Consider the following 25,252-nt stretch of genomic DNA (forward strand, 5'->3'; position numbering starts at 1 on the left):
GAAGTGACTCCTTGATATTCAAATGGGAACATATGGTCCCAGAAAACGTTCAAAATCTTTCGATTAATAAATTTAAAAAAGTAGTCAAAGAACGTTTTGTGCCAAAGCCAAAATTATTTCATAATTGATGGCACATCTTGGGAGTAGAATGCTGAATGACTGCTTGCAAGGCTACTTCTACATGACTTACAATTATTATGTATCTATCTATGTTTACATTGTATAATTTTTAGTTACAGCATTGTAAATTTTGTTTTAAAAGATTTTTTTTTTCTCACTTTTTTTGCTAAAAAGTGGGCGTGCGAGTTTCTTACGCCGGTTCTTCTCGTCGGCTTAGTTACCGAACCGGTGGTAGGCACCATGTATTCTGAAAATATATTTTATTTTAGATTTGTTCAGAAATAAAGCAATTTTGATATTGATTTTTTAAAACACCAACTGTAAGTATAGAAAACGTTAAGGACAGCTAAAATGAGTAAAATTATTATTTTTAAACAAAAACTTAAAACCGACTTCCAAGGCAATGACAATAGTAATATTATACTTAAATGAACTAAAAAGTATTAAAAAATTCTTATTCTGTACTCAGTATTAATTCTGTTCTCAATCTTCATTATTTTGCAATCGGTACCAGCTAACCTAATCGCCAGTTCTCTGACAGAATAGGTATAACAGCAACTTATATATTTAGGACTGGTACCGACTTCAAAATTATGAAGACTGAGTACAGAATAAGATTATTTAATACTTTTTAGTTCATATAAGTATAATCATAAATGAACTAAAAAGCATTAATTGCTTATAATTGCTTATTTTTAATAATTGCTTCAGTAACAAGTGCAACAGTATGTCAAACTTACTGGCACAAATAAAGTTGGGATAGCTCCTTTAACCAAAATAGTATTTATTCTAATTTTTCTTTAAACATTTTCAATGAAATGTTTGCCTACATATTGTTGAATTTTTCTTGGGATTCCAACCAACACGCCCAATTAATTTCAGCCATTTTCCTCTTATTAGAGGATCTTGAGGGAATCTGTAAAACAAATGATTATGATATATAAATATAAACCTTCCTCTAGTTTTAGAGTCACTCTATATTATAGTAGTTATATTATATTAGCTATATTATACTATACTATATTATATTAGTTAAAATAAGATAATATGTCCTTTTTAGTCCGGCCGCACATTTTCCGAATTTCTGATCACAAAAATTCGGACGCCCCGCCCCGCTCATACATTTTGACACGTCAGAAATTCTTTTAGTATGATGGGTCTACAACAAAATGTATGAACAGAGTGCGTTCCGCCGGGCGTCCGAATTTTTCTGATCAGAAATTTCGGATAATGTGCGGCCGGGCTTAAGGTGATAAATATAAAGGTAAATGATTTTTATTTTAGATTTATGTTATTGTAAAATATCGATAAGCATATCGATAAATTTGATTCAAGCACTAGCGTATATGTAAGAAATTTTGATGAAAAATTTTTCTTCAAAATTTGTGTAATATAGGAACAATAGTACCTTTAGTTACGCAAAATATGAAAGTAAAAAGGAGGATTCACAATATTTTATTTGAAATAGAGAACTAAAGACCAGAATATAGCAAAAATAAACACATCGTAGCAATTAGGACATGAAGATTAATTACGGGTGAAATGTATATTTTTCAGGATTATTCCTATGATTTACACTGCAATCACTCACAGCACAAGTTATTATTGTTATATATAATAGTATTTGTTGAAAATAACATACGATTTAAATAATAAATTGCAAATACCGAAAGGGCATAAAAACGATTGACGACTTTTGACGACCTGTCAAATAAAAGTTGTTACAATTTTCATTAGACTGCCTCTCTCTTTTCATCTTGTTATAATTCCATAAAGGATTTTCTTCTCTCTCGCACTCTTTGTTGGTCTTTAGTATTATATTATGTCTATGAATATATAACACAATTCAAAACAGCATCGTTTTTCTCTATTGTCAGGTCTAAAGTCTAGTCAAAGTCTAGGTAAAATTCAATACAGTCAAGAAGTCAGTCGATTCAGTAAAGTGGTAGACGCTTTACTGAAACTTTCGATGGAGTTTTGGAGGGAACACAAAATAACACGTTTCTGGATATTGCATCACTTTCCTACACTTGTGCACGATAGCGAATATCTAATGGTTAATATCCTACAAATATTACACATTAAAAACTCAGATAACACAATTTTAGGAAAATAATGCAAAAAAAAACACAACATCACTCTTTCACATTCCCGGCAACATAGATTATGTATTAAAGTCTATACTTTAATACATAATCTATGTACATCTATATGTTGTCTTACGGCCGTTCCCAATATTTGATCTATCTCTGGTTTTGCCATAAAATATTGCCATATAATTGACATAAAATATATTATGTCTCTAATGTCTAATGTGAGCTATTCCTATCTCTAGTAGGGCAAAACCAGAGATAGATCAAATATTGGGAACGGCCGTAAGCCCGTCATCGCGTGGCCATTTTGTGCTTATTTTCATACAAGTAGTGTGCGTTTATTTTCTTGAATATTTTTATTTGTCGATTATTTCGAAGCACATTATGATACAGGAAAGAAAGTCAATTAGTTCATGATATCGATTAACTATAGTTCAAGTGATGAGAATCCGTAAACACACGTAAAAAGCTATGCAATTTTTATAGCACAGATTACTAGTATATATTTGTAGATTTTATAGCCAAATTATCAATTGATGTGACATTTTAAGCACTAATGCCTTATATTATAGCACGAATAAGGGATTAATAAACTTATAAATTATCTTTTTTTATTATGTTTTTTTTTTGTTATGATAATAGAAATTGATTTTATTGTGGTGCACGTTCCGATATCGTTTTTAGAAATTCCGTTGTAAGATAATTGTCTAATTTAGAGTGCAAGTTAGTATTTTTGATAAACAATTTAAATTTTAGTTTTACAAATAATATATCCGATGTACTCGTATGAACCATATTTGGTGTGAATTCGATTATAAATGTCGTCGCGTTTTGTATGATGTTTAAGTTTTTTTAAGGACATGTTCAGTTAATCAATTGTTTTTTTGATCAGCATTAGTTTTTCTGGTATGCATTCAGTTAATTAGCGGAGTTAAGGTAGTGTGCTGAAAAATTATTCTGATGTGCATTTAATAATATCCCTTTAAAAATAACTATTCTCCTGTCATGGATGAGCCGCCATATTGGATGTAGAATGACATTACATTCGTTTTCGAGTTACTCTCAATGAGCCCTTTCATTTGATACCCATATTGCAGAAGTGCATTAAAATAACTATTCCTCTATCTTGGACAATAATATCGTGCATTGTCATCCAAACTAAACGTGTATACAAAATTTCAGCTCAATCGGTTAAATATATCTACTTCAAAATTTAGTTCCAAGATTTCACCCGAACTTACAGTTACATACTTATGCAAGTTAAATAAAAGCTTTTAAAAATTATTCAATGATCAAGGACATTTTTTGAAAATCTGCTGTCAAAAATTGCCATCAGATTCTGGTAGACCCATGGAATCAACATGGAATTAATATGTACTACGACGTAGTACATAATTATTAATGGGGATTGTCCATTTTTTTTTAATTTTGCTCATTACTTTTGTAATGACTTAACTTTTTTCCCCACGGTTTAGAGATTTACGTCTAAAATGTTCAGCTTTTTAAGCCCTTTCATTTGATGTGTGGATGTGCTACAGGCGCTACAGGTTGGGTTCGGCTTCCATACAAAAATGACCCTTATTCTTATAAAATAATAATGCAAATAACAATATAATATTATATTTTAAAATAATATTTTACTTATTTCATTTTACTACATAAATTCATCATTTAAATAGAGATTGTATTGTAGTTATTTGTACTTTTTCACTTCTTGGACCAAATTTTTGATTTCAGGTAGATCTTCTTTAAGTTTTTCTTCAATTTCTTCTTTATCTTCATCCTTGGCTATCAAATATTTCGTAACTAGTTCTGAAAATTATTTAAAAAATTACCAATATGTTACTTTATAAAATAAACTTGATCCCACCAAAACATTAATGTGTTTTCATTTCCAAGCTACTATAATAATTATAAAATAAAGAAAACTATTGATAAATTCACTGAATGTTGATTTAAATTACAAAATAAGTTGAAGGCTTGGCTTGAATGTGATCTGAAAACTTTTTACGATAGATATATTGCATAGCTATGCAATATTTTGCTTGGTTCCTTTTTACATTTAAAGTTTTGGTGGGATGTCACTTCTTTTTTTAAGGTTTCTTTTCTTTTCGTAACATTAAAACATTTCTGTACTTAGCTTAGCACCCATTCTCTATCTCTAGGTCTATATGTGAACGTGTTGTGAAAAAGCCGCGAACTGCTTCGAGAAAAGTATGGTACGGCCGTGCCTATGCTAAAAAGCTTGGCTGGGGCACTGCCGTGCCCCCAGATTCTTACAATAATTATTGTTTTATCCCTTTGAGTAAACATAATAGCCAACGAATAATAACAGTATAATCAAAATATTTTAACTTATATCTTTAAACGAGCAATTCTTGTATATAAGTTTATATCTATACTAATATTATAAATGCGAAAGTATCTCTGTCTGTCTGTCTGTCTCGCTTTCACGCCAAAACTACTGAACCGATTGTAATGAAATTTTGTACACAGATAGTCTAAGCCTGAGAAAGGACATAGGCTACTTTTTAACTGGAAATGGGTAAGGGGGTGAAAATGCGTAAATTTGGTCAAATTAAGTTAGTTCCAAAAACTCAAAATAGATGGCACCAAGAGTCCCCTAGATCGCGCTATTGCTTGCTTGCTTGTGCACACTACACGGCTGTTTTGGGTATTTTGATTTAAGGGGTACCAGGGTTTTAAAAAGCTTTTGACACCACTTTTATTGACACCACGCGCTATAAACTGAAGTTCACGCGGACGAAGTCGCGGGCTACAGCTAGTTACTTATATAATTGGAATCTCGGAATCGGCTCCAACGATTTTCATGAAATTTAGTACATAGCAGGTTTCGGGGGCGATAAATTGATCTAGCCAGGAATCATTTATAGAAAATGTCATTTTATTTGTGTTTTATCGAATACCAAGCAAAGCTCGGTCAAATAGCTTGTAATATTTAAGTAAGAATTGAGCAAATTTTTACCATGAAACTTCTGAAGCTTTTGGAAGTCGTCATCTTTTAACTGTGATTTCAGTTGAACTATAATTGAAGGTACTTGTCTACCAGAGGCATGCATCATATTTTGATTTAGCAGGGTAAACAGCGCCAAAACTACAAAGTGGAGTGCCAATGCTGGATCATTACAGTTTTCTAGCTCAGAAATGAGCTTCTCCCTATGGTTCTGTATTAGAAGTCTGAAAATAATGAGCTAAAATTAATAATACTCTTGTGTAACAATTGCTTTTTGATGCAAGAGGCAGTGCTCACACCAGTACACAATAAAAAAGTCATTTATCTCTGTTGACTACATTAAAAATAAACAAATATTAATAATGAAATAATATTGAATGTCAATCACAGTTTGCACACATTAATCACACTTACTTGTCCTTTTTCTTGTCTACTTTCTTCAAAATCATTCCACATTCGGCTAAGCATGTGTCGACGGCCTGGTAAAATTGTTCCATAGTTTGTTCGGACAATGTGGCATTGAGGGATTTCAGCGGTTTCATATATTCATCAGAAACATCATTTAATATTTTATTCCTCTGCTCCACTGTTATGGTGTCCGTCTGTATGGGAAGGTTGCATTGATTTGCTGCATACTTACAGAACTCTGATAGTACGTCCCCACCCAGAGTTTTCAATAGATACTTTACAAAACCAGGCTGCTGATCACTGGGGAATAATTTCAATCCCTTTTCATATAACTTTATGTCATTAACAAGGACGTTAATACGATCTTGGGCAGAGGAGTGAGTTTGCTTTCTGTTTTGGTTGGCATCTTGAAGTAACTTGTCAGCCATTTCCTTGGCCATATTGAGAGCTTCTTGATTAAGTTGCCTAAAAAATGTAATACCAATGTAATCAAAGGAGTATAAGCTGTGTGCATAATATGAATAAGACACAAAACTAAATTAATACCCTTGAATGTATTCAGCTATTTGAGTAGTAAGATCTTCCAGACCCTCATTATCTAAGGCATCCTTGATAACTTTCTCTACATCTTGGACGGACACAATTTCTAAATTAGCTTGACTCTTCTTTACAACATTTGACGATTCATCTGAGTCGGAGTCTTGAGCTGCCTGTTTGGACCTGGGGTGCTTTTTAACTGCTTTAGTCTTTGTCTCGCGGCCTTGAGTTCCACCCCCTCCTTTACCTGAGCTGGCTTTCCTTCGTCTTTCCTCACGCCTTTCAGCTTTATGATCTACATGCGAGTCTTTCTGCATATCTGATTTACTCATCTGCTTTTCAAGATAAAACTGCTGATATTTTCCTGATTTCACAACAGCATCAACATTCTTTTGTACCATAGGTAGGCAAGACTTCTTTAGGTTATCAATGAAATGGTTGCTGAATACTAAAAAAGTTATAATATTGTAAATAAATTAAACTGTAAATAAGAGTAACAAATATTAGTACAAAATACTTTACCTGTATTATCAAATAGCATAGTTGATTTTGAATTACTCTTTAACATTGATTCTAAGACATTCTCAATATCTTCATCTGACAAAACGGACGGAAGCAATGACACAACATCCAAGTAGCTCTTAGAGGCTATGCATTCTTCTAATGCTGTCTCCAGTTGTTGTTTGATTTGAGCTCCAATGACACAGCTACTTAAATATGTGTTATCTTCATTTGACAATATCCTTTTAATGTAACCCTTAGGATCAGAAATGCCCAAGCGAGTCAGAGCATCATATTCAAGGTAATTGTTTTGTTTGTAGAAGTTTATGACCCATTCATTTTGTGACTTTGTATAACATGAAGGGACATAAAGAGACCCAGATTGACGACCAGTGAGTACTCCTGGAGCATTAATATGGTCAAATAGATACATAAAGAGTCTCTCAGTTAAATTACAATGGCTAATTATGAAACTAACAGGTGTAGGCTTCAGTAAACCCATTAAGGCACCTCTTATCTTAGCTTTAGTCCTCATAAGATACTCCTCAGTGTAAAATATTCTGTTGTCAGATGGATCTTGCCTTCCAATTATTAATTTGCCCAAATACTTCTCCAGAACACTGTGCAGAAGTAATTCAGCGGGAAGATCATATTGTAATGTAAGATCACCAACTGATATCTGGCCCAAAAGCTGTAACTTTTCATTTATCTCCCTTGCAATTTTTTCTAAATAGTAATTTGTGATCAATGACCCTGAGACCAGTTGAACCTCCTTGCCCTTTACAATTTCAGCTACATTTAAGTTTATTTGATTAAGGTCAACATTCAGTTCCTTAGCTAATTCTACTGTGTTGACTCGGCCTCCACGAACATAGATCTCATCTTTTATCTCTCTGATCAACTGCTGTGATGTCAAATATTCTTTTCCATCATTTGTAAATATCACATCAATTAGTTTCAGCTCTATTAGTTTTGAAACTATTTCTATACAGTTTCTTTCAGAAAGCCTGAAAAGAGTGGTAAAGTAGGTTCACAAAAGTTGTCATGGCAAGGTTATATAATCTATATATTCATGTAACATACCTTTGAGAAGTTGAACTCAATTGAGCTTTTTGGAAGTCAGCTGCCAATCTTTTAATTTCATCCCAATCCGTGGAGGGCGCCATTTCAAAAGGACAACTGAAGTGAAATTTTATCAGTGGACAAAATCTCGTTAAAGTAAAAAATTAACTAAAATGAATACAGAATACAAGACAAATTAATATTGTAATAATCTTTGTTTAATTACAGACGTGAAGTGTAATTAACATCTCTTTTCATCTCATACAGCTTTAATTTACTAAAAGTATATGTAGATAAAATAAATATCTAAGGACAATTACCTCAGCTTCTTAATTAATTACCTGTTAATTATTTTTATTTATGATGTTTTATGAAACAATCCAATATTTCCTTAAAAATTAAAATTTTAACCAAAACACGATAGCTTCTACCACAGATTACTAGTATATAATTGGCTTCTACGTGTCAATAAGCTGTCAAGCAAGTGTTAATTGGTGTCAATAGTCAAGTGACACATGTCAGTTCGCCCTTCTGGCAGAATGTCGCAAAAAGCGATGGTTTGCCGTACCTAAATAAAAGAAGAAGATTTATACTTAGAATTTGACTAGACCTGACTGACCTGACGATAATATTATAGAAAAATTGTATTAAAGAATATTGTTTTCCCGCCATAAAATTATACCCAACACTGGCCATGGTTATAGCCGAAGTGCCATTATAAGAAAAAAAAAGAAGAAGACTAATAATAAAAATAATAATAAAAAACGCATTGTAAATAATATTATGATTTATATATTATATTATGTAGTTAAGAAAATTGGAAATAATTATGATGTAGTTATAGTGTGTGTTTAATTTACGACATTACAAAAAAAAATTAGATTGTTTCTTGTAAAGTCTATGTAAAGTATTATCTTTGTATATGTCATACCTAAGTCGTGTTCGTTTCGTTTTTCAATGCACATTGCGCATGCGCAAAGTTAAAAATTAGTGTCAGTGTAAGTGTCATATTCTAAAATCTGACAGAAATTGTTAGTATTTTACAAGTATTTTAAATAACATGACACTCAATAATTATGAAGTTGACAGTCAGCTGCCAAACTGCAAAAAAATGAAACGACGTATTCGTTTCATTTTTTCTATTGTCTGTCTCTGTCAAGAAAGTGAATAAATTAAAAAGTGGCAACATCGTAGTGTCATTCCTTTCAAATCAATCTAAGAAAATAGGGATGGCATTACGATGTTGCCAGTTGGCACTTTTTCATTTCTTCACTTTCTTGACGGACTATATAAAAAATGCAATAACTCGATTAAACGGTTGAACCGATGTGGCTAATTTTAGTCTTAAAATATTCATGTATATGTCGTAGGATGATTTGATAAATCCGTGTTTTCGCGAAAATTCTAGGGATTTCGCGAAAACACGGATTTATCAAATCATCCTTCGACATATATAAGTCCAGGGAAGGTTCATAAGTGACACGAAGTTCACCGGGACATCTAGTCACTAGTGTTACATAATATTATTATGAATTTATAACACCTGTTATTATTTAAGTACCCTCTCCCTGAGAGCTGCAGAGTTACTTTGATGACCAGTGAGAGTTGAGAGAAGCTCACTTCTTTTTTATTAAGGAACTACTTATTTAAGAAAATACAAAAAATAAATAAATGAAAAACAGGGTTTTTTTATTTTATTAAAATATGATCATCCAAATAATATTCTACAATGCAGCCGGAAACAGAATCATCGCCACTTTCTAGGTCCATGTAGTTACAGCAGTGGTATCACAGTGAAGAGGCACTTTCATCTTCAATAATCAGCTCTTCAATATCCTAATAAAGGGTTTCTTCCCACTCCTTGTATTTATTTTCAGTATTTTTTTTTTTCAAAATGATAGTATAAATAATTCTCCCAGTCATTTTGGTTATTTCGTTAAATGCTTTTTCTGCTACCTGTAAATATACAACATTATAATTATAATATTATATAACGCTGCATCAAAGTGTTAAAGGAGACACATATACTGTGTCGACACGAGAATTTTATATACATCTAAGAACAGATACATAATTTTACGCAAAGCACCTAAGTCAAAGTATCAATCAATGTTAGGCGCGTTATAATATGATAAGTAGATTTTTTTAACAGTTCATTGTTTACGTAAAGGGAGATTGGCGGGAATTTGAAAAAGCGCGGTTCCAATTTTTTTTTCAAAATTGAAAAATAATTAAATTATAATAATTTATTGTTAAAAGTTGTGTAAATACAAGTATTTAGACTATTAATAGTGTGTAAATAATAAAAATGGATGGAGATGAGGCGGGCGGGGAGATCCCGCCTACCTCGAAAAAAAGACCCCGGCCCCCTGATGATCTTGGGGGGCCTTCTAGTGCTGGCGGCGGAGGTGGTGAGGACATGTATTTACCATTTCGTAAACCCAATTATAAAAGACTATATTCTGAAAATTCTATTAATACAGACTTCAAGGTGTATATAGAAAGTAAAAATGTGCAAGAAAGGTTGGGAAATAAAAGCCCAATTTATTTAAACAGTATATTTTCAAACGTAAAAGGTGTAGTAGCAATTCGGCGTATTAACGCAAACAAAATTGTTGTGATTTTCAAACAACATAACACGGCCAATAACTTCATAAGTAACATTAACTTTCTAGAAAAATATAATATGAAAGCATACATCCCGGCAGCTCAAATTGAAAAAACAGGAATAATTAGATTTGTACCAGCAAATATATCGAACAAAGATCTTTTCACAAATTTAACTTCAACATATGAAATAATTGCAGTGCGAAGATTCATGAGAAAAGTTGGTAATGAATTAGTCGGTACACAAACTGTTAGTATAACTTTTTTGTCAAATAGCTTACCTGATAATGTGCAATATGAGTTATTTTCATATAGAGTATTTGATTATGTTCCCCCTTTGCAACAATGTTATAAATGTTTTAAGTTCAATCACTCAGCCAAAATATGTAACGGAAAGCAGCGCTGCTCAATTTGTTCTGGTGAACATTTTTATAAAGAATGTAGTAAGCCAAATGAGATTTGCTGTGTTAATTGTGGTGGACCTCACTTGGCCATTTCTAAACAATGTCCAGTTAAAATAAAGAAATTATTAGAAAAGAAAAATAAAATATCATATGCAAGTGTTGCTATTTCCAAAGAAAGTGTTGATTTCCCTCCTCTGCCAACTCGCACCATACCTGTAAATAAAAATGTAAATAATGTAAATAATACATCCAAATTTGTAAATAAACCTGTAAAGCCTATTTCAAGAGATGTAAATATACCAAACATAAAGTCGCTTATCGTTGGAAATGATGATGTACTAATGGCCCTGGTACACACATTGGTCCAAGTAGCAAATAAGAGTGATGAAGTACCTGTTACAACATCATTCATTAAAGATGTTCTTCTTAAGAGTCTGTCAATATAATGAATTCACAAACTCAAAAAATATCTTCTCTATGTATTGCGCAATTTAATGTTCAAGGGATAAATAACAAAAAACCTCTTCTTACAAAATTTTTAAATGATAAAGATATTGATATTTGTCTACTAAATGAGACATGGTTAAAAGAACACCAGTCTGTTCGTATTTCTGGATACAATTTTTATAACAAAATTTCTAAAAATCCTCGTAATGGTGTAGGAATATTAGTAAAACCATATTTAAAGTACAATATTATAAATACCAACTTTTATGAGGATATACAAACAATAGCCATATCTGTATATACAGACAATACGTCATCTTTAACTATTCTCTGTGTATACTGTCCTCCATCTGCTGGGCACATACGAATGAATAGATTGCGCAATATCATAAGAGATTTACCAAAACCTTTATTTATTAGTGGAGATTTCAATGCACATCATATTGCTTTTGGATGTTTATCCACCAAAAGTCGAGGCCAAAGTTTATATGATATAATTGATGAATTAGATTTATGTATTTTGAATAATGGCAGCTTTACAACAGTAAATTATCCTACACACAACCCTTCAGCAATAGATGTAAGTTTTGTTAGCCCTCACTTGGCACCCTTGTGTGAATGGTCTGTACATGATGATGCTATGGGTAGTTATCATTATCCAACAATAACAAACATTACCATGTGCATTGAAAGGTACACAATAAATCAATATGATGACAGATTTTTATACCATAAAACGGACTGGAATAAGTATAGGGAATCATCTAGTACAGTCTTCCATGAAATGATGGTCAATGAAGAGGATCCAATGAAATCTTATGATGAGTTTTGTATCCGACTTAATGAACTTAAACTAATGGAAGTTCCTAGATTTACTAAAACAAATTTTAGGAGTAGGCCACCCGCTCCGTGGTGGAATAGTACGTGTGAACAAGCAGTTATTAAATCATATGAAGCACTTAAACTTTATAGAAACGATCCAACATTAGACAATTACATTAAGTACAAAAGAATGGATGCTCTTAAAAAACGCACCATAAAGGAAGAAAAACGTAAAAGTTGGAACAGTTTTTGTAATAATTTCAATAGAACTACTCCTATAAGTAAAATCTGGAACCTTATTAAAAGATTTAAGGGTATTAGAACCAATAATAAGTCATATCAAAATGATTTTGTGCAACCATTGTTAGATAAATTATCAGATAATTCTAATTTAGTTAATCCTGATTCGTTAGAAACTTATTTTAATATGAACAATGAAAATCCACAATCAGGATTTCTATTGGATCCTTTCTCATGGTCAGAATTTTTAACAAGTATAAAATCTAGAAAAAATACTAGCCCTGGTTTGGACGATTTTCCGTATATATTAATAAAAGAACTACCAGAATCTATCCAAAAAATATTACTGTGTATTTTAAATTGTCTTTGGCTTAAAAAACTGATACCAATCTCATGGAAGACTCAATGTGTGATACCCATACTGAAACAAGATAAACCACCAGAGGAGGCCAGTTCTTATCGGCCAATATCTTTATCGTCATGTATTGGTAAGATATTTGAAAATATGCTAAAGAACCGCCTGGATTGGTACGCAGAATCTCATAACATCATTCCTCAAATTCAGTATGGGTTCCGTAGAGGACGAAGTTGTTCAGACAGCTTCATTTCTCTCATCCACGATCTGAAAAATGCAAAGGGCAATAAATTACATACTGTTTGTGTATTTTTAGATGTCCAGGGCGCATTTGATAATGTGGACCCTGGTATACTAGTTAAGGTACTTAGTAATGCTGGAGTACCCGGATATGTGTGTAAATGGATTTATAATTTCCTCACTGACAGAGTATTGTATGTTAAGCATAATAATATTTTACATGGGCCCCGGACTGTATCTAAGGGCACAATGCAAGGTGCAACATTATCACCTTTGTTATATAATTTGTATATATGGGAGATATGTAAATATGTAAATATTAAAAATGTAAATATCCTTCAATTTGCAGATGATTTAGTTTTATATTGTTCAGATATTAATTTATCAGTAGCTATAGAAAAGATTAATGCTTGTTTAATCCAATTGAGAAAATATTATCAGCAAATATTAAATTTAAAAATTAATGCTAGTAAAAGTAATTTAATGATATTTGGAAAAGACACACCATCTGCTGATGTAACTTATAATGGTGAGATTATTCGAAGAGTAACCTCACATAAATTCCTAGGTGTTAACATTGATCAAAAATTATCTTTTGAGGATCATATTAAATATATATCAAGAAATGCCATCAAGGGTATTAATATTTTAAGATGTCTTGCAGGTGTTTCATGGGGAGCAGATCCCAAAGTACTTTCAGTGCTGTACAAGTCTATTGTAAGAAGCCATTTTGATTACAGTGCTTTAGCCTATCTGAATAGCACTCATACTTTAAAGTTAGATGTAATACAGAATAGAGCTTTGAGGATTATATCAGGGGCAATGTGTTCGACTCCCATAAGGGCCATGGAGGTCGAAACAAGTATTATGCCTCTGATATTAAGGCGTCTTTATCTTTCTGAAAGATATTGTATTAAGCTACTTTCATCAAATAACTACCAAATTATAAATAGAATCATACCTCACCCAATCATCACAGATGGTCCATTAGCTTCACCTCATGATCTTCTGACTGGGCTGTCCCCAACTTTGTGCCGGATTTTCCTAGAAATACAATCTCTTTATTCAAATATCAAAATGTATTCACATTGGTCATGTTACATGCATCCATATAGAAGTATAATACATCCTATTCTGGTCATAACAAAATCTATCAATAACAATTCAGACATCCTTGCGTTTTTAGAAGAAAATAACAAGTACTATACAATTTATACTGATGGTAGTAAGGGTGATGATTATGTGAGAAGTGCTATTTATGATTCTCAAAGGGACTTTGCTCAAAGTTTTGTTCTAGATATGCAATGTTCTATTTTTACAGCAGAGGCATATGCAGTTTTTGAAGCCTTAAAATTGATAAACGGTGTAAATAATTGTAAATATTTTCTGATCTTAACAGACTCTCTAAGTCTTATTAATTGTCTTCAGAATGTCAATTTTAGTTTTAAAACTAACTATATCATTTATTTTATCAAAGACTTTATGTGGCGACTGGAAAATAAAGGTATAACAATAGCCTTTATGTGGGTCCCTGCACATAAAGGTATCTTTGGAAATGAAATAGCAGATAAAACTGCATATGATGGGGTCAATGCCCTAGATGTCAAAAGTATTGTAAATGTTCCTATGACCGATTTTTATTGTAATGTGAAAATATCTGTAAGAAACGTTTGGGAAGAATTTTGGAAAGAAGACCAAAAACTTAAAGGCAAGTGGTATGGACAAATTCAAGGAAAATTACCGACAAATCCATGGTACAATGAGCTGAAGATAGCGAACCGTGACTTTATCACAACAATAAACAGACTCAGATTTGGTCATAACACTGCACCTGCACACCTTGCGAGATTGAACATAATAAGCAGCAATAATTGCACTTTTTGTAACGAAGAGAACGCCGACATGAATCACATTTTTTTCAACTGTTCAAGATTCACCTTTCATAGACTAGTGTTGGCAACTGAAATTATTGAAGAAAGTGATACCTCCCGCCGCCAATTAAGTGATTTCCTAAAAAACCAAAAGTGTTATGGTGCTTTCTACAAATATATTAAAAATTCAGTGGGAACTATATAAATATAAAATAAATTAAAAATCCTTTAAAAAGACTTGGCTTAAAGGTCTCGTTACCAGGCCATTAAATCTTATAAAAAAAAAAAAAAAAAATTGTTTACGTAAACATAAGGTTTACTTCTGTAAAATTGTTGTTTTATTATTCCACATAATACTTACTCAGGCTACTTAAAATTGCACTATACAATAAAATTAACATACAGAATTTATAAAACAAACGCTTAAATACCTGCTACTATGGCGATTGGGCGATCAGAATCGAAAATCTGGACGCGAGAATTTCAGTGATATTTTCGCGTTATACTATTTTTCTTCAATGAAAATCTTCAAATTTTCAGCACTCTGACACGTCTTTCACTTTAATTATTAATATTAATCATAGTATCATGTAGTTTTCACATTGTAAAACTAAATTTAAGCAAATTGAAAATCTTTGTTTTGTAAATTTTATGTCAAAGAGTATTGATACAACAAAGGGACAAATGTCAAAAAAGTTTCACCTCCTAGACATTCTTGACACACTATACCATATCGGGTGGTCTATACCAATGAGTTTCTAAAATACTTAGTAACATAGAATATCATTGGTCTATACTGTCGTATAGACCACCCGACAACTCGAAAATGCGTGACCATTTTTGATCTGTCAATGTGTGCGTGTGCTAGTGATGTATATTTTATATAATGTATAGTATTTTGCTATCGATAGTTTAGTCCGTTCGAGTTATTTTACCTGAGTTTCTATAAGAAATAAATAATATGCAACTTTGACAGATTTGTATTTCAAATTAGGTATCATAAATTTTAATTGGCAAAAAAAGGTGACGATTGAAAAGTAGATACACATTTTCTTTTGGAATCATTTTTCAATCGTCGAATATGTGGTATGACATGAGGTTCTTATAGGGGTAAATAATATACACTTAACACATTATTAAGTTACTTATTTATTACTCAGGTAAAATCTATCTGGTAAATCAGTCCTTACATTGAAAGTAAACGTTGAAAGTAAACAACACACATAGTAAGTATATTATATTTTATTCTGATCAGAAATTTCGGATAATGTGCGGCCGGGCTTAAGGTGATAAATATAAAGGTAAATGATTTTTATTTTAGATTTATGTTATTGTAAAATATCGATAAGCATATCGATAAATTTGATTCAAGCATTAGCGTATATGTAAAAAATTTTGATGAAAAAAATTTCTTCAAAATTTGTGTAATATAGGAATAATAGTACCTTTAGTTACGCAAAATATGAAAGTAAAAGGGAGGATTCACAATATTTTATTTGAAATAGAGAACTAAAGACAGAACATAGCAAAAATAAACACATCGTAGCAATTAGGACATGAAGACTACGGAAGATTACGGGTGAAATGTGTATTTTTCAGGATTATTCCTTTTTTTTTTATGAAATAAGGGGGCAAACGAGCAAACGGGTCACCTGATGGAAAGCAACTTCCGTCGCTCATGGACACTCGCAGCATCAGAAGAGCTGCAGGTGCGTTGCCGGCCTTTTAAGAGGGAATACGGTAATAGGGGAGGGTAGGGATGGGAAGGGAATTGGGGACAGTAGGGAATATTCCCTTCCCTACTATAGGGAAGGACTACTAAGGGTAGGGGATTGGGCCTCCGGTAAACTCACTCACTTCACGCCGGTTTTCTGTGAGAACGTGGTATTTCTCCGGTCGAGCCGACCCATTCGTGCCGAAGCATGGCTCTCCTATGATTTACACTGCAATCACTCACAGCACAAGTTATTATTGTTATATATAATAGTATTTGTTGAAAATAACATACGATTTAAATAATAAATTGCAAATACCGAAAGGGCATAAAAACGATTGACAACTTTTGACAACCTGTCAAATAAAAGTTATTACAATTTTCATTAGACTGCCTCTCTCTTTTCATCTTGTTATAATTCCATAAAGAATTTTCTTCTCTCTCGCACTCTTTGTTGGTCTTTAGCATTATAGGTTTATGCTATAAACAGTGAGTACAGGAAAGAAAGAGATAGATTTTCACTCGTCTGTGGCACATATATTAATCTGTGTCTGTGGCACAAGTTGCCAAGAAAAAAAAAAGAGATACATTTACAAAAAGAAATAAAAATAAAAAGGCCCGTTCACGGCAGGACTGCCGTGAATGGGCCTTTACAATATTAAGTTTGTGTATGTGTGTGTATGCACCGTGCGTGTGTGTGTGTCTGTGTGAAAGAGAATATAAAAGAGATTCTCTTATAAGTAGTCTTGTGAAAAGATTCATATAAATTACCAGGTATTAAGAGTAATGCTTCAGTAATCAGTTTCATTAAACGTTTTACTAATTAGCCAGTTGATTTACTATGATCTACTATAATACTATAATATGATCATGTTGTAGCGCCAGGTGAATACTTTTGTATGAAAATGCAGCAGAATTTCAGCCAGCCGAAATTCTGCGACTCACAAGTTACAAACGCTAGTTTGGCTTCACCCTTACAGCAGCTGCTCGTGGGTAAAAATAAAAGATTTGTTTTAAATAAATGCAACTATTTTTTATTGTTAAGTCATTCATGAAAGCATAAATAAAAGTAGCTTGTAAGAGTAAAGTAATTTTGTATAGTACCTATATTAGAATTGAAATGTTAAAAAATGTAGTGAAATCTTAGTATTGAAGATAGTGATCATTATTTATTTTATTAAAATTTCGTCTTCAGCAATTAAGTAAAAACTGTTTAGTACTTAATTACAATTTAATTGCATCAAAGTTTAAACTAATTTGATGATGGTAAAATGTTAAAACAAGAACATATTGATATCAATTTAGAAAAGGCAACAGTTTTTGCTATAATTTTTAAATATATTGTGACTTTATACTTGTATTATAATATATTTGAAAAAAACAGTAAAAATTTAAATATTGCTATGAATACAGGCTATAATTGAGTTATTAACTAGAGGCTCTTGCGGCTTGACGTCTCTTCACATCCCAGTTGTACACTCTAGCCATGTTCACTTCGGTAGTTGTCCATTGATCTCTGTAATTAAAATTCTTTTAATTTCAAATAACCTTAAAAATATTTAAGTTGATTTTCCTAATAACAATATTAATTATTATATCTGTGTAAATTTGTGTAGTTTATTTGGATATTCTATTATGTGTAATATAATGTTATATAATATATATAAATTAGTATGTATTTTATAAATATATGAGGATTTTTTTTAGCACTTTAAGTCTTAGACATTATTTTCTGTTATCATATTTTGGTTGTCTGGAAGAAACCGCTGAAAGCGGTAAGGCCGCCTATTTGCCTAATGTTGTTTATGTTTTTGTTATTTTATATTATTTTTATTTAATGCAAATAAAGAATTTATAAATAAATATATAAAATAAATACATTAATTGTTTTAAATAACAACTAGTCTCTTTTACAATAGATGAATCTAGTGATACCTCTCAAACACAAGACTACACTTGTCCTATTAATGTTATGTATAATTGTATCTCTTTCCTAGATTACAAAAGTTGTAGGTATTATGCGCTATACAGGGTGCAATATTGCACCCTGTATTATAATAAATAATTCAGTGATTCAATAACTACAAGTATACATTATTAATAAAATTTATAGTAACCTTAAAAAGTCCAAATCATGCTCAACACATGACAAGTTTTTCTTAGCTGTAGCCATATTGGTTGTTAGTAGTTTCTCAGCATCTTCTAAAGTATACTCCAACATAACATTAGCTCCTAGCCACAAACAAACTGATTTTGTTGGCTTGATATTAGCCTAGGATAATAAAAAAAAAAAACAAAAAAATATATTAAAAGCCTCACTTACACTATCAAATACATTTGAATATAAGTTTGATTATAATACAAACCTTTACAAATACTTGATCACTTAGTAGGAATTGTGTCTCAGTGTCCTCAGTTTGAGTTTTTAATTTTTCAATCATTTCGAGAGATCTCGCCAGGTCTGGTATTTGCTGACGTAAGCGCCTCCGTTTAGTATTTAATGTGTACTCCATGAATTTGTATTTTCCATGCTGTTCATCCAGTTTTCTCAATACTTTTTCCACTCCACCAGAGTTTTCTGGTAAATTCATGAATTCATCTACATTGTCCTAAAATAAAAATACACAATGAATTATTTTTATCTCTAAATATACGCTTTCGCAACTTTATATAATCCAGTATAGACCTAGTCGTCGAATATTGATGCTAAAAATATCAGATGGTTGATCATAACCTATCAAATAGAGGTTACATCTTTATTACATATTGTTATGTTTGACTTTTAAGATCATGTTAAATAAAATAGTAACAATTAAATTAGAATCTATTTCATTTCATACTCACGACAAAAGTAGCTTCTGGTATCCCCGAAAAGGATTTTGTATTTTCAGCAGCGTCGCCTTCCATACTACTTTTCTTAAATTATTTTGTAATGTAAATGCCTGTACAAAGTAAGAACTAATATTGCTATGAATACAGGCTATAAATGCTTTCAAGATAAGAGGAAATTAAGAATAATTGAAATCTTACCGGCTACCACATAAACTAATAAATAATTTAAAAATTAATTATTTACGATGAGCAATAAATCCAATATCCATAGGGAATTCGACTGTCAAATTTTTTTGTTAGCTGTCAAATGTCACTTGTCAATTAACTTTTTTTTCTTACTAATGGCACTTCGGTTATAAAACCCTTTTTTTAAATAACAAGTTGTACGGTAGTTGGTAAAGGACTGAGCCAGGCGGCAGGCCATGGCCGGGCCTCAGCGTGCCGGGGCCCAGGGCTCAGCGCAAAAAGCCGATCCCATACAATTTGTATGGAAGCGGATACGCGTATCTCTCACTGTGCAGTGTGCCGGGGCTCATCGGCGCGGATTTTTACGCGGCGAAATTCGACCTTAGTTTCAAAAACATTAGGACTACTACCTATATTTTGTAAAAAATATTGACTTTATCATATTTTTTCAACTCTTGTCTCTGGGACTTAGCTGATCTCAGACTGGCCGTGTAAGTATTAAAAAAAAACTATAATCCATTTTAAATTTGTCAACTTGTTGTCAACAGACTTCAACCATAAATAAAAGAGTATAATTCGTATGTATAGGCTTGTCACTCAAAAATCTGTCATTTCTCATATTGTGTGTGTAAAGTTTTATTTGTTAAAAAAATGTATGATAAAAGCATAATTTCAAAATAATATTAGTTCGATGTAAGTTTACCATATAAACTATAACTGTGCAAAATTTCATGCACCTACGGTACCCCATTTTTCGTAAAAAGGGTTACAAAGTTTTTCGTTCGCGTATTATTATTATGATGCTACACGGCCCGGCAAGATCCGCCGCGCCCCGTTAACAGTTTTCTATAGCAAGTGGCGGATTTCCGTCACTGCGATACCGGCAGCACAAAACTCAAAATCCGTCAAATTATGTCAATGCACTGGGCCCTGCTTGCGCCCCGACCCGCCGGCCGCCCCGGCACGCTCCGTCAAAGATTTATGCGTATCACAATTCGCCCTAATCTTAAAAAAATAACTGTCAAATTGACGTTTTTCCAAAATTTGAGATTTAAGAATCCATTTTGCTGTCACAAAATTTTAATGTTAAAAAATCGAAAAATAACTTTACTGATCTAATATTTTCAGCTTTAACGTTGTTTCGACGCAGTAAGTGGTTTATTTCTCTTTTATATTTACATACAATACAGTTATATCTTGCTACATAATGAATTTATTGATTCCAGGAACAAACAAACAAGGCTACGCCCTTACGATATTTCATCTGCGTTGTTAATTTTTTGTTTCCAACATAGGCCTCTCAGACACTGCCGTTATGGATATGATGGTATCAACGTTACAACAGCAACGTGCTGTAACTGAACAACTGCGGAGGGAGGCCGCTATAAAGCGCGTGCCGGTTTCTGTAGCGGTTTCAGATATTGTGAGATACATTAACGAACACGAGCAGGAAGATTGCCTCCTGGTTGGCTTTTCCAGTCAAAAAGTTAACCCCTTCAGGGAAAAGAGCTCATGTACTGTCCTCTAAATACTACTATTTATATTCTACCGTTTTATTTATTGCTGAAACAGTTTTCTGAAAGATGTGTATGCTTTCCTTCATGAATCTATACCCTTCATGTGATTGTGTTTCTAAAATATTTTACCAGCCCTTTGTATGACTTGTGTATTTCTGTGAATAAAAATATGTGAAGAGAACAGCAGTTTTATTTTAAAATATTGTTTACAACGATGCAACTTGTACTTTTTGATTGTTTTATCAGAGACCAACATACATAGTATATTTTCCTTAGTCTATGGTGTTATTTAATGAATTTCATTCTTACAAATTTAATAAGTATATTATAATTAATTATGATAAGTTAAGCGGTTGGTATTCTAGTAATCCTATAAAATATCTTGAAGTAAAAATAACAAAAATAAACATAAATGTAATATTTTGATTTTCAACTATGAAGTTATGAAATATGATTTAACTTATTTTAATATGCTTAATTTATGTTCAATAATATGAATGAGAAATAAATAGGCAATGAAAGATCTAAACTTTGCTAAACACTTTAATTGTGCACAGTAAAAAACTTAAAACTAAGCATACATCAATTCCAGTACTTTGAAATTGCAATAGGTATTTCTAAGATGTTGATGTGATATTTTATGAAATTTTTATAACTACCACGTACACAGTTGCTCACAAAGTACTATAGATCATCTAGTTTAGCAGTGACCACTGACCAACATCATTATTTGTTTCTATCAACAATCTTACACAAAATTGACAATGGTCAGCCTGCTAAACATTAAATTCCCTGACAGTACACAGTGGATATGACTATACTTTCAATCAGGCATTCAATTCAAAGGCTACATTAAATTTTCTATGAGATAATAAATTATAATTAAATGTTAGAGCTATGTTTTGGATGTGCTAGTGATATTGGTTTGTAAAATAGGATGTTTGTGCGGAATTTTGTGCAGTGTGTCAATAAATGTTTACTTACGTACACATGTCCCTATAAAAAATGCAATGTTATTACTTCTGCAAGCATAGTGTTCTATATGCAATTCCTAATCAAGCCTTTACAGTAACAACTGCTTAGTGCAACCAGTTTGTTATTTTTATTTATTTATTATTCTCTAAAATATCTACCTATTAACATACAGTACTAAAGAAGATTACAATACACTGAACTCCAAAGCAGTAGGTACCATAAAGACTTAATTTCTAATTTGATGAACAATGTCTTGGCAGTGGAATTAAAAATAGATAAAACTTATAAATATATTATTATTTTGTAAATTGTTTGAGCAAATTTGGAATAAATGAAGTAATCTTATACTAGGGGTAAAACTATATAAAAAAATTAAATTTTACCAACTATCAGTCTTTTAAATTGATGTTGATTATCAACCTTGTAGCAATTTGCTTCTCAAAAGTTTACAAAAGCAAATAAATTAAGTTACACCTTAAACCTGAAAAGTAAAGGCCTATCCGCTAGCATCCCTATTGTCATATTTATTATTACAGGTATAAAATTCCATCTACTAGCATAGGTATACAACATTTACAAATAATTGTTTCATTAGGAATCAATGGTGAAAACAAATAATGTAACGAAATATACTTTCTATAGTTTTAACACCTAACTTCTCCTGACTGTCAGGCTTTTGCGACTACTCTGAAATCTGAATAGATTAAAAGAATTTCTTATATTTCCAAACTCCATTAGGCCATACTGTAGATGTTATGTGGCCCTACAATAACTAATTAACCATGTTTACAAAGCATACATTTTATTTATTACATACCCCTGTATCAATAAAAATATTTACTCCATGCTTATACTGCTCCATATTCTTTCGAGTGGATTTTCAAATGTATCAGACAAAGTGCAATATAGATTAGTGTGAGCATGGTGTGAATATTTGTTTTAACCGGGAGGTAAATGTTTGAAAACTAAAACAGATTGGATACAGTGTCTAAGAACTCTAAAATACACATACAGATTACAATACTAAACATATTGGTTATATTTCTCATTCTATCACCTTACAGTTAAATACTCTAACATACTCAATTATATAAAAGGACATTTTAGTAATACTACTTATATAATTTAAAGTGCACAGCGATTATTAAAATACATCAATGGGAGGGTTTATCAATAGTAAATACAATATCGATTAACACTAACTATTATATGATACTATCATGATTACATGATTTCAGCTCGTACTCATAAGAACTGCTGCTTACAACACCTAAGATTACCTATAACGATAACGGTTCCACTTCCCCGTTACATCTTTTTAAAGGAGTTTAATAAAATATTACTGTACAGACTCGTATCTTTAGCGAATGTAACTAAATCTACTAGAGTACTTTCAATATATTGTTATATAAACATAAATTATAGTGAGACTATGCATCAAATAAAGTTATATAAATTCAGATTTCTAAAAAAAGGCCTCATTTACTTGGTGTATACTATTAAATAATTTTAATAATTATTATGATATTACAGGATGAATCATACCCAGTGTCTTTGTTAAAACATACTTGTCAGAAGAGTCATCTATCTATCTAGTTCTTAGTACGTAATAGATACAAATACATCATATTACACTGACAATTAAGTCTATAAATATAATAGTACTACATAAATTAAAGTTCCTTTCAAGGCAGAATTAGTATTGCACTGGAAATGTTATTTTAGAGCAAAATAAATGTAGTTTTGTGGCAAAATAAGTCACATTACAACTTAGCAATTACTTAATTTTTATTTTTGTAGTACTACTATAGACATTAATGTCTCGCAAGCAGCTTCTTCTAAGCAAATGCTTTGTAAACTTTTGAGACATGTCCACTCTTAAACAAATACTCGAGGTTAGACAGAATTTAGACATGCTGCTAGTTCTTACACCCTTTCTTGACTAGGAGTAGAAACATCTTCATTCCCGTTTGCAACACTCTGATGGTAAAGTTTCAGTAGCTCCATGGCATCTTGAGCTTGGCGTTTCTCCAGCAAAATTCTGAAAAGAAAAACAATTTATGGGTTATCCATTTGTAACCACATATCCACTACTCAAACACAATTTTGCTAATTAGTTTAGTTTAAATCCTAGTAATACAGCAAAAAAAGAAACATTCATTATAAAAACTTATAAGTTATATTTTAATAATATTATGAATCACTCATTCATTAATTCATTATACATTCAGAATAATGCAAAGAAAAATACTGATCTAAGAATATGCCACAAGTCATTATTGTTTTTGTGTTATACCACTAAACTGTTTAATAATTTAATATTTATTATGATCAATAAATTTTCATAGAAATAGACCCAGGCTAGGGAATAATATAGATTTTAAACTCATAAATCCAAATTTCAAGGAATGATTTATGTATGTAAAATATTTGCTTAGTGACAAAATACTTAAATTGTTATGATTTAGTGGAAACTTGAATAGGTAATCATAGAAAATGCTATTTAACAATAAGATTACCTTCCAGAGGCTTCCTTGATGTGTTCAAGTATTATTCTGTTGTCCCTATCAGTCACAATATCAGCAAGACTGTCTGGGTCCATATCAGACAGCAGTTCCAAATCTTGACCTCCAAGTAAGGAAATATGACAGAGGTTGTGCTGCAGGCGGCCCACTAGGTTCGCCACTTGACCTTTTTCACCCAACGACACGTCGTCCGTTTGATCCAAAGAAACTTGGCACTTCGGCATATTCGGTGCCCATTTTTCGTTCCCGTGTAAAATCATGAGAGCAGTGTCCGGATCTAAAGTTGAAAAATACTCTTCGTCGTCCACTTCAGTTCCGTCGATCTCCAGAACAACCGTGAGATTTTCGGAAGGCAATCCCAATTTTTCGGGCACTTTATTTATAAGATCTTCTAACGACGACGCCACGATGCCCTTCTTCTTTTCTCGATTCACATCACAAATTTTATATGGCTTGTTAATGTCGTCTTCCATTGTCTTAAGTGTTCACGAGAGTAAATATTATGATTGGAATAAATTAGAACCCTCTTTATTACGTTTAGCACTTGTAAATACAACCGACAACCTACATCCTCGTTTTCTATTCGCAAACTGAAAAAGGAAAATTCATTTTTCAATTTTCAAGTTGGACACTTGACGTTTGACAATCAAGGCGTGTTGCCAATAAAAAAAATATAATTAGTACCGTATAGGGTAAATGACTAGTATATTGGACAGTTTTAGTCATTGGACAGAGCATAAAAACACAATATTTATTAAGGTTGCTTTAAAAACTGCCTGTTTCCCTGTTTTTAAAGTAATAGAACGTCTGGTTTTTAAGAAA

The 25,252-nt window shown here is 31.9% G+C and overlaps 4 protein-coding genes and 1 long non-coding RNA gene across 8 annotated transcripts; 1 reads left to right on the forward strand and 4 right to left on the reverse strand.

The window, feature by feature from the left end:
- Nucleotides 1–3,817: 3,817 nt before the first annotated feature.
- On the reverse strand, nt 3,818–8,118 carry LOC121733503 (E3 UFM1-protein ligase 1 homolog). 3 transcript variants are annotated; one of them, XM_042123765.1, is made up of 7 exons: nt 8,037–8,118; nt 7,717–7,812; nt 6,655–7,640; nt 6,142–6,580; nt 5,602–6,060; nt 5,200–5,411; nt 3,818–4,025 (listed from the first exon to the last, which is right to left on the reverse strand). In XM_042123765.1, exons 2-7 carry the CDS (start codon nt 7,797–7,799, stop codon nt 3,907–3,909), a joined length of 2,298 nt encoding a protein of 765 aa, XP_041979699.1. In that variant the 5' UTR covers nt 7,800–7,812; nt 8,037–8,118; the 3' UTR covers nt 3,818–3,906. The 3 variants fall into 3 exon arrangements, with proteins under 3 accessions (XP_041979699.1, XP_041979700.1, XP_041979698.1); XM_042123766.1 differs by having other exon boundaries at nt 8,016–8,118; XM_042123764.1 differs by lacking the exon at nt 8,037–8,118 and having other exon boundaries at nt 7,717–7,863.
- A 4,527-nt stretch (nt 8,119–12,645) lies between these two features.
- LOC121733748 lies at nt 12,646–14,848 on the reverse strand. Its single transcript, XR_006036607.1, has 3 exons — nt 14,552–14,848; nt 13,772–13,854; nt 12,646–12,837 (listed from the first exon to the last, which is right to left on the reverse strand). It is a non-coding gene; the product is annotated as an uncharacterized LOC121733748 (long non-coding RNA).
- Nucleotides 14,849–17,545: 2,697 nt separating this feature from the next.
- Nucleotides 17,546–19,498, reverse strand: LOC121733594 (prefoldin subunit 3). 2 transcript variants are annotated; one of them, XM_042123889.1, is made up of 5 exons: nt 19,426–19,498; nt 19,240–19,337; nt 18,762–19,004; nt 18,513–18,667; nt 17,546–17,911 (listed from the first exon to the last, which is right to left on the reverse strand). In XM_042123889.1, the coding sequence occupies exons 2-5, from the start codon at nt 19,300–19,302 to the stop codon at nt 17,824–17,826; spliced, it is 549 nt and encodes a 182-aa protein (XP_041979823.1). In that variant the 5' UTR covers nt 19,303–19,337; nt 19,426–19,498; the 3' UTR covers nt 17,546–17,823. The 2 variants fall into 2 exon arrangements, with proteins under 2 accessions (XP_041979823.1, XP_041979822.1); XM_042123888.1 differs by lacking the exon at nt 19,426–19,498 and having other exon boundaries at nt 19,240–19,411.
- Nucleotides 19,499–20,439: 941 nt separating this feature from the next.
- On the forward strand, nt 20,440–21,111 carry LOC121733592 (guanine nucleotide-binding protein subunit gamma-1). The gene is made up of 2 exons (XM_042123887.1): nt 20,440–20,562; nt 20,640–21,111. Exon 2 carries the CDS (start codon nt 20,729–20,731, stop codon nt 20,939–20,941), a length of 213 nt encoding a protein of 70 aa, XP_041979821.1. The 5' UTR covers nt 20,440–20,562; nt 20,640–20,728; the 3' UTR covers nt 20,942–21,111.
- A 348-nt stretch (nt 21,112–21,459) lies between these two features.
- On the reverse strand, nt 21,460–25,045 carry LOC121733706 (DNA fragmentation factor subunit alpha-like). The gene is made up of 2 exons (XM_042124053.1): nt 24,425–25,045; nt 21,460–23,946 (listed from the first exon to the last, which is right to left on the reverse strand). The coding sequence occupies exons 1-2, from the start codon at nt 24,901–24,903 to the stop codon at nt 23,832–23,834; spliced, it is 594 nt and encodes a 197-aa protein (XP_041979987.1). The 5' UTR covers nt 24,904–25,045; the 3' UTR covers nt 21,460–23,831.
- Nucleotides 25,046–25,252: the final 207 nt, after the last annotated feature.

Source organism: Aricia agestis, chromosome 14 (genome assembly GCF_905147365.1).
Source record: "Aricia agestis chromosome 14, ilAriAges1.1, whole genome shotgun sequence".
NCBI classification, from domain to species: Eukaryota; Metazoa; Arthropoda; class Insecta; order Lepidoptera; family Lycaenidae; genus Aricia; species Aricia agestis.